Below are 12,603 nucleotides of genomic sequence, written 5' to 3' on the forward strand. Positions count from 1 at the left end.
CTCCTCCATCCCTCCCAGGCAGACACACAGCTGGCTCCCATCAACCCCCACCCCCTCACTAACTCCTCTCACACATCAACCAACTCCTGTCACCTTCTCCTGCCACATTCTCAACTCCCGGCCGGCACATTCAAATGATGTCATTCAGTGGAGCCGGCAGGAGAAGCAGACTTATGTAATCATATAGCCGAGTCATTACGTCATGGACCAGCACCGAGATAGTCATGATTAAGTTAAGACATCTACTGCTGCAGAATTATAATAACCAACTTGCTCAAACTGCTTTAAAACCCTGATATATCCACACGTAAAACAACTATTTGGGTTTAATTAAAACGTATTTTTTAGGGTCGTAGCACTTTACAATAAGACTACCCTTATCAAATATGAATAAAGGGTTTATATTATTAATGAGGTTGTAAACACTTTATTAATCATTCAGAACCATTTATAAACCAGTTTTCATGCATCAACACAGGCTCACTATTGGCCAGATGACTAAGCCTTGTATTGGCTGCCTAGCTTACCTCGTCTTCTTCATCAGCCAGCATCCTTGGTATCTGTTGTTCACTGAGTTGATTCTCCCGCCGTCCATCTTGATGTTTTGTTTATCTCTTGCATTTTAAAAGCTTATTAATGATTTGTGAAGTGTTCACAACCTAATTAATAAATGAATTACAAACTAAGAGTAGTCTTATTGTAAAGTGGTACCTTAGGGACTAATACAACGGAAAATCCTGCAAAAATATATACATGTTACCATCGGTTCAGGATGAAGACCACACAAAAACATCCAAATCTCAGAATTTCTCTACATTTTTTACATTGATATTTAATTTAATATTCCACTCAACTGTACAGCTCCGGAAAGAATTAAGAGAACACCAAATGTTTCTTAAATCTTTATCTCTACATGTATGGCAGCCATTCCAGTGTCTGTTGAATTACAACACAGAGAGAAATTGTCAGTAGTTAATAGAATACAATAATAAATCAAAGTATAATTTAACTCGAAGACATACCTCTAAATCATTAAACAAGAGAAAATGATGATGCTGGAGTGGTCTCTTGATTTTTTTCCACGCCTGTAAATATTATTTTTGCTCTGTAATGCTGGTTCATTTCTATTCTTATTTGGAGGTGTTTATCTTTTTGAATTGTTTATTTCTACTCTTTTAATTTCTAATTATGTGCAATACCTTGTTTTGTGTTGTTTTGCTGAACGTAAACATTTCCCAGTTTGCCATCAATGAAGTACCTCTTATTTGAACCGCGTTGTGGGTAATAGAGCACCAGGAAAATGAATGCCTTAAAAAGACAATATCTTTGTTCTGTTCTATCCTTATGTTAAATGATGTTAATGTTTTTTAACAAAATATTCTGCTTTAAATGAGGTTTTTTTTCCCTTCTGCAGGCTCTGCTGTCCTCTGAGCCCAAGTCATCCAGTTGCAGTCTGCTGAAAATGACCATGAGACAACTCATTGCTCTGGCCATGCCCTCCAGCAACAGCACCACCGACAGCTCCACTGTGCCTCAGGTCTGACCCCCCCGCAGCTTCATGCATGCTTCCTTTCCTAGTCAGTTGTTACCAAGGGAAAAAAGGCTGCAGTGACTGATCTTGCTTTATTTTAATCCATGTTACACTTTGACTTATCCAAATAGCATGGAAAAATGTTAACATGTCAAATCCGGTGGTCTTTTCAAGCCTTGCAATGTAGCTCTTGATGTGATTCTGCTAGCTTTTGGTTAAAGGATCCGTTTACCTCTCCCCAGGTCCACGCTCTGAACATCCTCAGGGCTCTGTACCGGGACACCCGTCTGGGGGAAAACATCATCCCCTTCGTCTCAGACGGAATGCAGGCTGCTGTTCTGGGCTTCACCTCTCCTGTTTGGGCGGTGAGTTTCCATTTCTAAGTTCAACATTATCCCTGGCTTCTAACATTTCGCCACCCCATTTATATCACTGAATATCCACTATTTCGGCTTTTTACTGGCACTGTCGGCTGTGTTGAGTCAAATCACGCTGCACTGATTTGCATTTCCATTATTAGTTTTAGTGCGCCAAGTAGTGCCGTCTCCAGGCAGGTTTGGGGACATCTCATCGGCTTCTGATAAACCGCCACGACCCTTCTTCTCCTCCTTCTTCTTCTTCTCCTCCTTCTCCTCCTCAGTCAATTATTTTGACTGATATTCTAATTGTAATATGATTCAATATATTCTTATAGATTTTTAAAGAGGATCTGTACCAAATAAATATGTTTATAAAGTCTTTACATGGTGAACACAATATGAAGGCGCTAGAGCTCCACAATACTTCATTCAATATGGTGTTTGAACACATATTTAACCTTTAAGACATATTGTGCTCTCTGTGATTTGAGTATTGCACCAGCCCATATTGCGTTATAAAGTTTAATAACTGTGCAGGCCTAAGTTTTTGTTGCATAGCAGTAATGTCGAGTTACAAACCCCGAGCATTATAGTGATTTGCTTCTTTATTATAAGATCTTTTAGCTTACAGAAAAGAGACTTTATATGACATTAATACACTGAATTAGGAGAGCCGTCTTAGTGGCTATTCTTCAATAAAATCCAGTAAAAATGTAAGTCAACAACAACAAGTCTACTTATTCTGCGGGGAGAATGAATAAGATGCAGAAATAACGGTGGGCTTTATTTGTAAAGAATTCATGTTGGATAACTTTTCTATTCAACAGTCGTATGAGACAATAGAAATACCTACACACCAAAAAGAAATCCTAAGGAATGTATAGGAGTTGATGTCATGATCCACCATTTAACAGCCGCTCCTTTGACCATTCGTCACCGCCATGGTTCCACCTTGATGCCGGTAGCCCTGTTGTAATGGAGAGGCCGGCTCATGTTTATAGAGAAGGGGCTTAGACTGGGTTCACTTAACCATTCACACACCACACACACACACACACACACACACACACACACACACACACACACACACACACACACACACACACACACACACACACACACACACACACACACACACACACACACACACACACACACACACACACACACACACACTCTCTTCCTGAATCTTATCCTCCCCTCTCTGTTTCCTCTTTGTTCCCCAGGTGAGGAACTCCTCCACTCTGCTCTTCAGCACTCTGATCACCAGGATCTTTGGGGTGAAGAAGGGGAAGGACGAGCACTCGAAAAAGAACAGGTCTGCTGCTTCTCCCTCTCTTAAACTGCTCCACTAGTTCAAGGTCACTATCATGTGCGTCTGTGCAGGATGAGATGCACCCCATGCATAGAAACGACATCATAGTCAGTGGTTATCAGAATCTGAATCAGAATCAAGTTTATTGGCAGGTACGTTTACACATACAAGGGATTTGGTGGTGCCAACATAAACAATCCAAAAAAATTAGGTTGTTAAAGATATAAAGATAACAAAAAGAAGTATGTTTAAGAATCTATTTAGCATTAGAAAAAGGAAATGATAACGGCAAGTATTTACACGGTTCTGTTTGTGCAACGAAGGCCAAAAAGACTAAATTAATGGTGCAACAAAAGTTCTTAGCCACAAGCAAAAGTGATCTGGCCCTTATATATAATATTAAATACCTAGAGGTGATTCCACTTGCATACAGTGTAGTTTCACTTGTGTCAAATGTCAAGGTTCTTCTTTGATATAGATCATTTCAGACGAGTGCTATACATAAGCATTAACACACAAGAGAAAATAAAATGGGCAAACAGAAAGGAAGACTGTTCATAAAAGAGATATACGGTTGTTAAACTCGACTTTGCAGTTGATGCTGCAAGAGTTGAGGAAGTATAATAATCTAATGTTGCTAAAGGACCTCTGGAAAAGCTTTGGAAAACAGTTCAAGTTTGATAAGCAAGTCATCCTAAACTGCAAATATAACTGTCGTTGCTTGTGGTTTTAAGGATTTAAATAGTTTACACTCCCAAGGCTGCATAGCCAAAAATGTAAACAAATGATATGTAATTGTGTTGTACATCAAAACAAAAAAAGCAACTGTAAATCATTTGAAGCCATGGTAAATAAGAAAAAGCATTGTTTCTCCACTAGGGAACACTGTTGTAACACCACTCTGCCAAAAATTCACTTTCTGCTCAAACCCACTGCTCATCAGGATCTGTGGAGACGCTCTTCTCCACCGCTGCTATAACAGCAATAAGGAAGGGACGCTTGGGTCAAAGGGCAACTGCATATTGAGAAATAACAATAGTTGTTCAAATGAGGTTTGGGTTTAGGAGGTTATCAGCTGTTAGGGATTGTTTGACACATTTTTGAGGTATGCTTAGTCAAACAACCATCCAAGTGTTTTTCAAACCTTAGTAATATAACTGATAGCAGACCATGGTCAAGTGTCCCTTCCATTTCATATGTATATCTAACTTAGAAAGGGTGGAGTTGAGCTCTTAGGATGCTGCAACAAGTTCCACAGGATTACATCATCACAGGAAGCAGATGCATTTCACTCATTTTGCATCAAAAATTGTTTCTAGAAGCTCAAGATGTTACATATTTTTCTATTTGTCCAACATTTCTATGCATTACCAAATAACCGATATTGATCCCCCTCTGACCCTTTTTTTACTTCCAGTGAGCATATGTTTGCATGCTTGTAGTCAGATGGTGGAACCTTCTATGTTCTCAACACCAGTATGTTAGCACGCTGACATTCAGTTTGTTTGAGAAAGACACACACACACTCTCAAGCAGAGATGCATACACGTTTGGGGTCGGGTTCAGACTATCTACATCTAGTGATTTAATGAATGCTCTAAAAAAACTGAAATTGGTGATCATTTGTAAAGATGAACATACTGAACAACACTTGTAGGTATCAAACTTTGATTTGCCACATGCTTTTCTCTGCAGTTATTAAACATGTAATGGTAAACATCCATTTGGCTTTTCAATGGAACTAGAGCGATGCTAACTTTCAGATTTGCCTACACATAACATCCCCCCTGCAGCACTCTATTTGGAAATATGAAGATGCAGAAGCCCTGTACACCATGAAATGATAGTACATAAATCTGAAAAATGAGTTCCCTCTCGTATTCAGAGCAAGATTCAAAGCTTTTATTATCATATGTACATTATTCACAGTGGAGTTATGGCAGTGAAAATCTTAGGTTCCAAGCCCCTCCAACAATGCAACATGTTATATATAGGACATAAGACACAATAAAAATAGTGCAAAATGAAACAGAGTAGGATCAATTAGAATAAAATAGTGCAGGTTATGTTGCAAGACCAGTCTAAAAGTAGTGCAGATGAAGTATAAGCATGTCAGAAAAAATAATAAATACAATAAGCCAAATGATGCATGGAATGAATCTATGTACATTTACATAGATGAGAGTATCACCTACGTCTCTCCTGGTGAAATTACAGTCCCGCCCACTTTTAGGGGAAAACATTCGCTCTCATTTGAATGGCGGTCAATACAGAGTCTGAAGTTTTCGGGAATCCCATCAAAAAATCAAGATAACCGCGCCGTTTTTAATGAAAGAAGCCCAATTATGATGGTCAGACAGGCAAAACTATAAAAAATATCATTGGAGATCAATGATCTGTGTCGATAGTTTAATTTAAATCGATAGGGAAATTATGTCCGGTCAGTCTGCTGGAGGTGTGTCAGGCAGCAGGCTTACACTGAAACTGTGATCGTTTCTTTTACGTTCCTTTTTCTGTAAAGGAAGTAAAGAAACCGTAGGGCTGGATTTATTTGTTGTTTGACGTGCAATATATGACTGAGCAGCTTTAAGACATGAAGAAACCATTATTTCCCCCTGATAGTGGGCGGGGCCATATCACACAGCCTCATATTTCCCTATCGATTTAAATTGAACTATAAATCGACGCAGGTCATTGATCTCCAAGGACATTTTTTAATAGTTTGCCTGTATGACCATCATAATTGGGCTTCTGTAATTAAAAGCGGCGCGGTTATCTTGATTTTTTGATGTGATTGCCGAAACCGTCAGAATCTGTATTGACCGCCATTCAAATGAAACCAAATGTTTTTCCCCAAAAGTGGGCGGGGCCGTAATTTTGCCATGAAGTGACGTAGTTGTTACCCTCATCTATAGAATTAAATCCAAGAACAGAATGTAAGATTAAATATTGTACAATGAAATCCAATTTAATACTGTTTGATATATTTATAACTATTAAGATAATAAATCAAATACATTTTAAAATGAATGCTTTGGGTTATGGAGGCACTTTACAGAGCCAAGGCGTTTAGCAGCAACATAATGTACTGGTAGTTGTACTGAGGTCTATATCAGGCTCAGAGGTGAGTTGTTAAGCAGCAGATGATCACTGGTGAAGTTTCACACGCCTCAGAACCTTTTCCAGGAAATTGTCTGGTTCCCTTTTGTCGTGTTTCTATTGGCTGCTTCCCTGAAGGCCTCTGAAACCTCCTCACCAAGCCAAGGCTGCTGCTGTTTATCTTGTCTGCTTTCAGTCTGCTGTGTTTCCCTCTGTGCTGCTGTCAGTTAGTTCCACTCTTTCTGCCTGCTCCTTTCTTGCATTTGGACTTAAGCATCTTTCAGAGATTATTATTCTTACGTTCCTTGTAGCATGCTTGTTGTCATGGCAGTAAATGTTATTGTATCGAGCTGGAATACAGAAGGGTGCGTGCGGGAGCCACAAAGCTGCTTAATCGGGGAAATGTGTCTTTTCCCTCCGCTCTAATTCTGGTTTTTGCTATTACCCCGATTTTACGGTTGTGATGTCCGGCAGCAGAAAATGCACCGTGACAGCTTGTCCACTGTAATATTTGGCCGTGTGTTCATAAGAAGCCTTTAAAAGCAAAACCAGTTCCCCTTTTGCACAAACTCATTTATTTACAGCATCTGGGAAGCCTTGCTGTCTGTGGGAAAGTCAGCTGTGTATTTTACATAGTGACATGATTCCAGGCATACTGTTTGCTTGTGGATTATGGTTCCACTCGGCTCAGACTCCTCCGCTCTATCCCCGTGCATCCATGTTGATCTGATATCGTTTATGAGATAGATGTAACTGTAAACAAAGCTGACACAGCTAAGATTGCTCTCTGCATTCCAGCCTCCAAGCTTTATCTTCATCGTGCTTCATTCCTCACTCCGCTGTTGTTCTCTAAAAAAATCCCGTTTTTTCCCTGAGGGCCACATAAAGAAACACATATGAAGGGCTGGGCCCCACACTAGAGGTGAGGTATTGCCTCATAAGTTAAGTTATAAGTTAGCTAAATCAATCAAAGGTAGGTAATTATTATTATTATTATTGGGCTTTTTTTAATTGATTTGTTTGAAACATTTTTTTACTTTAATTGACTGAATTTATTGGAAAATTGGTCTAATTAACACATGACTACTACTGTGTAATATATTATTTACATATTTAAGAAGTAAAATATAAGAACAGCAGAAGTTTCAGGTGTGGGCCATACTCCATTATACTTTTAGCATTTGCTGAGGACCAATTAAAAGTGAGCCGCATTTGGCCCCTGGGCCGTAGTTTGGACACCTCTGGACTAAAGTAATAATGTTAAAGTAGCTAAAACATATACATAAGTGAATGCACTTTGTTACTTTCCCTTGTTTTTTGTGTATGCATTCTAGTTTAAAATCTCCTTTCTCACTCTAACCCTACCCCACACTTGTTGGGCCAGTTGCCTTAAAGCTAACACACCCACAGCTGTGAGCCCACCAACATGAGCAGGCCTTTCCCCCTCTCCTCTGTCCTGCTCTGTGACCCTCATCCTTTTACCCCCGTCTAATCTGCTCCAACACGACCTCTGACCTTTGTCCTCCAGGCAGCAGAGTCTCATAGAGAAAGCAGAGGAAGGCGGGGGAGGTCATTGTACATGCACACTGTGAACATCAAACAGTCAGGGACGCTTTGAGAATTCCATTTTGTGTTTGTTCCGTGATGCAGAGTGAATCCAGTGCTGGGATATAATTTAGTACATATACTCAAGTATTATACTTGAGTACAATTTTGAAGTACTTTGACTGAGTATTTTCATTTTATGCTACTTCATTCTTCTGCTCTCCTACAATTTGGAAGCCAGTATGGTACTTTTTCTCCACTACGTTTATCTGAGAGCTTTAGTTACTTTAAAGATTCAGATTTTTACTGTAGCTGAGACAAAATATAAATCAACTAATAAATAAGCAATGATTTATCAATATAGGATGAAATATCCATCAGCAGTATACAAAGTAGTTCAAATGAACATTTACCAGCTTTGATGAACACATTAACACATCAATAATAATAATAATAATATAATAATAATAATATAATAATAATAATTATTATATAATAATGATGGGTAATTACACCTAACAAGTACTTTTCATTTTGGTACTTCATTTATTATTTAATTTTCACATTTTAATTACTTTTACTAATGTAATATTTAGAAAATACATACATTTTTCTTTATTGATTTAGTTTTTCTATACATGACTTTGCTCAATATGCAACCTAATTTCTTTACTGGTTGTATAAGTAAAAAAAACAACAACGTCCCATTGTAATCCTTCAATCCCAAAGTTGTTTTGTTTTTCTATGTGAATGGGAAAATAAACACTAATTGCCTTTTTGTATTTAAACACATACTTACAGACATAGAGCCTACATAATATATATATATAAGAAAGTGCCTGAATAACGATTATACCCGCAAGGAAATGTGAATGCAGGACTTGTAACAAAGTATTTTAAACATTTAGTATGATACTTCTACCCAGATTTGAGTACTCCTTCCTCTGCTGCAGTTATCCCCACACTGTGTGTGCATGTGAGAGAAAGTCGGGTCACGAGAGGTGAGTGTGTCAGATCCAGGTTGAAAGGAGTTTTTAAACCAACACACGACCCACTTTCCTACCATGACAGTGTCTGCTGCTAACTTGAAGTGTGTGTGTGTGTGTGTGTGTGTGTGTGTGTGTGTGTGTGTGTGTGTGTGTGTGTGTGTGTGTGTGTGTGTGTGTGTGTGTGTGTGTGTGTGTGTGTGTGTGTGTGTGTGTGTGTGTGTGTGTGTGTGTGTGTGTGTGTGTGTGTGTGTGTGTGTGTGTGTGTGTGTGTGAGAGAGATCTCTCCCGGCCTGCGATCATGTGCTCAGCAGACCAGAGCTCTTCCCCTTCAGCAGCGGCTTCATTTAGACGCGCAGAGTTAAATAAAACCCTTTTATTGGCCCTGAGGCTGAATGGCGGTTGCCGCAGCGAGACCACCAGCGTTAAATATAAAGTTTGTCATTTTATCTACAGTTGTGCGCTTGTGTGAGCAAATATATAAGCACATGACGGAAACACAGGGCATAGTATATGCGCATACACACAGGGTTTTCTGGCTGTATTTCAGGGTGAGCAAACATAGAGGCTGGATGTGTTTAGGTAGAGAGTATTTGGCACAAGGACAGCCCCCCCCCTGGTGCTTCTCCTGATGTCACTTTTTTGGACGGAGAGTATTCGGAACATATGAATTCAATCACAGCTAATGAGGTAATTTAATTAACTGTAATTGAAGTTGGATCATTACCAGTACTACTGATTAATTAGTTTTACAGAGCACAGATATGTGCTCTGTAAAAGGCTTGAGTTTTGATTACGTTCCACATGTTCAAAGATTACAAGACTTGATTTTCATAGGCAAAATATCTAGAAGATAATAGTTATTGAACATCTTAAATCCCACTCTCCTCCAACAGTGCAACATATAGTAAAATAGTGCAATACAAAACATGACCACACTACAGATGACATGTTCCACTGTATGAGCCCTTCTGCTCCCCATTTAAAACCTGACTCCATTTGTCTTGTCATTATAATTTATCCTCAGTTGAAATTCAAATACATGTTTGTACATTTTGTAAATCCTGCTTTTTTTTAATTGTGAAAATGTGCAAAAATCACTTCAAAAAATCAGGCTTATGATGTTAAATGTTAAATTTGTCCCATCTCGACTCCTGCTTTGCCCTTTTTCACTTGTCTTAGCCAAACTGCCCCGACCCATGTTTGAATATTAATTATTTTCTTTACTCTTGCTGCATTGGATGCTAATACATTTCAGTATTGAGTTTAAGATTATTTTGAACCACTAACATAATAAGGCACTCCATCGCCAAGCACCTGCCTACATTTATGATCCACTTCCCCAAAAAACCAAAACCGTTTGGCTATTCTGTGGACCAATCTAGGTGCCAGTTTCTCCCCTCACGTTAGGTATTGGGGCTGTCGCTGGGCAACACGGACTTTCAACTCCCTCCAAAGATTTTCTATGGAGTTGAGATCTGGAGACTGGCTAGGCCACTCCAGGACCTTGAAATGCTTCTTACGAAGCCACTCCTTTGTTGCCCTGGCGGTGTGTTTGGGATCATTGTCATGCTGAAAGACCCAGCCACGCTTCATCTTCAGTGCCCTTGCTGATGGAAGGAGGTTTTCACTCAAAATCTCACGATACATGGCCCCATTCATTCTTTCCTTTACACGGATCAGTCGTCCTGGTCCCTTTGCAGAAAAACAGCCCCAAAGCATGATGTTTCCACCCCCATGCTTCACAGTAGGTATGGTGTTCTTTGGATGCAACTCTGCATTCTTTCTCCTCCAAACACGACGAGTTGAGTTTTTACCAAAAAGTTCTATTTTGGTTTCATCTGACCATATGACATTCTCCCAATCCTCTTCTGGATCATCCAAATGCCCTCTAGCAAACTTCAGACGGGCCTGGACATGTTCTGGCTTAAGCAGGGGGACACGTCTGGAACTGCAGGATTTAAGTCCCTGGCGGCGTAGTGTGTTACTGATGGTAGCCTCTGTTACTTTGGTCCCAGCTCTCTGCAGGTCATTCACTAGGTCCCCCCCGTGTGGTTCTGGGATTTTTGCTCACCGTTCTTGTGATCATTTTGACCCCACGGGGTGAGATCTTGCGTGGAGCCCCAGATCGAGGGAGATTAGCAGTGGTCTTGTATGTCTTCCATTTTCGAATAATTGCTCCCACAGTTGATTTCTTCACACCAAGCTGCTTACCTATTGCAGATTCAGTTTTCCCAGCCTGGTGCAGGTCTACAATTTTGTCTCTGGTCTCCTTTGACAGCTCTTTGGTCTTGGCCATAGTGGAGTTTGGAGTATGACTGTTTGAGGTTGTGGACAGGTGTCTTTTATACTGATAACGAGTTCAAAAAGGTGCCATTAATACAGGTAACGAGTGGAGGACAGAGGAGCCTCTTAAAGAAGAAGTTACAGGTCTGTGAGAGCCAGACATCTTGCTTGTTTGTAGGTGACCAAATACTTATTTTACCGAGGAATTTACAATTAATTCATTAAAAATCCTACAATGTGATTTCCTGGATTGTTTCCCCCATTCTGTCTCTCATAGTTGAAGTGTACCTATGATAAAAATTACAGGCCTCTCATCTTTTTAAATGGGAGAACTTGCACAATTGGTGGCTGACTAAATACTTTTTTGCCCCACTGTAACTTGATTATGAAATGAACTACATGTTAAATGAGGCAACTTTGTTATGTCACTTACAAATGTTATAGTTTCACTTACTTTCTCTGTGTGATTGTTCTGAACATCAAGATGGCCAACAGTCAGTGAATATATTTTTTACAACATCTACAAAAGGGCGACTGTGGCTGCGAGGGAGTGCGGGCGTCTTTCGCTTGATCCCAGCCCGAGCAGTCAACATGTCGATGTACTCTTGGGCAAGATACTCAACCCTCCCGATGGCCAACAAGTGCATGAATGTATGCTTCCCTAGAGCAATTGGTACTGCTCTGCATGAATGAGGTGTGAAAGGGTGAATGACTCGTCGTATGTAAAGCGATTTGAGGAGTCGAAAATACAACGTGCTATATAAGTACAGTCCATTTACTATAGTGGGAGTTAAAACCGGGTTTCAGGACTTTGGAGACGAGCATCCTTGTTTGTGAAAGTATACATATAACGGCCCTTGTGTTATTACTGTTTAACCAATGGATTCTCTTTCTGTCTCCGTTCAGGATGACGGGCAGGGAGTTCTTCACTCGTTTTCCCGCTCTCTATCCCTTCCTGCTGACCCAGCTGGAGGAGGCTGCAGGCACGGTGGAAAGGTAAGGTGGTCCTCTTTAATCCACACACACATGCAACCCCTTGCTTTGGCATTTCACACTCCCCTGATCCCTTTTATAGGTTTAATTTGACTTACACTCAAGCCTGTACTCGGAAGCTTTTCGTTTTGTTTTCTTAAGCTGATTAAGCAGCACTGTTTTTGTGCTGGGAGGCTTGTTGGACTAACAAGTGGGTGCAACTTTTCCATCGGTCTTAAAGCTAGATTGTGGAAACATGAACTATGAACTCTTAAGATATTTTCTCTAATCAAGCAATATTGCCCTAGATCAAGTTCTTGTGTGGGCTTCTCTTTCTCAAGATATCATTTGCAGACTTAGACTTTACAACCGAATAAAGTAAATGTCTTAGTTTTTGCAGTGGGGAGGTTCATTGGCCTTATCTTTGTCAGCCCAAACTCCCTATTTAAAAAGCATCGCAGCCGTCCAACAGCTCCCCAGACGGCATTATCTTAAATGGATCCAATTAAT

At 40.0% G+C, this 12,603-nt stretch overlaps 1 protein-coding gene across 2 annotated transcripts in view; it reads left to right on the forward strand.

Annotated features, from left to right (window-relative positions):
* thada (THADA armadillo repeat containing) overlaps positions 1 to 12,603 on the forward strand; it is a 113,449-nt gene that overhangs the window by 34,345 nt on the left and 66,501 nt on the right. For both annotated transcript variants that reach the window (XM_063875566.1, XM_063875567.1), the window contains exons 24-27: positions 1,415 to 1,537; positions 1,774 to 1,896; positions 3,117 to 3,208; positions 12,028 to 12,117. In XM_063875566.1, the coding sequence (XP_063731636.1) occupies positions 1,415 to 1,537; positions 1,774 to 1,896; positions 3,117 to 3,208; positions 12,028 to 12,117 (428 nt within the window). The remainder of the gene's footprint in view (positions 1 to 1,414; positions 1,538 to 1,773; positions 1,897 to 3,116; positions 3,209 to 12,027; positions 12,118 to 12,603) is intronic.

This window comes from Eleginops maclovinus, chromosome 22, assembly GCF_036324505.1.
Source record: "Eleginops maclovinus isolate JMC-PN-2008 ecotype Puerto Natales chromosome 22, JC_Emac_rtc_rv5, whole genome shotgun sequence".
Classification (NCBI taxonomy): domain Eukaryota; kingdom Metazoa; phylum Chordata; class Actinopteri; order Perciformes; family Eleginopidae; genus Eleginops; species Eleginops maclovinus.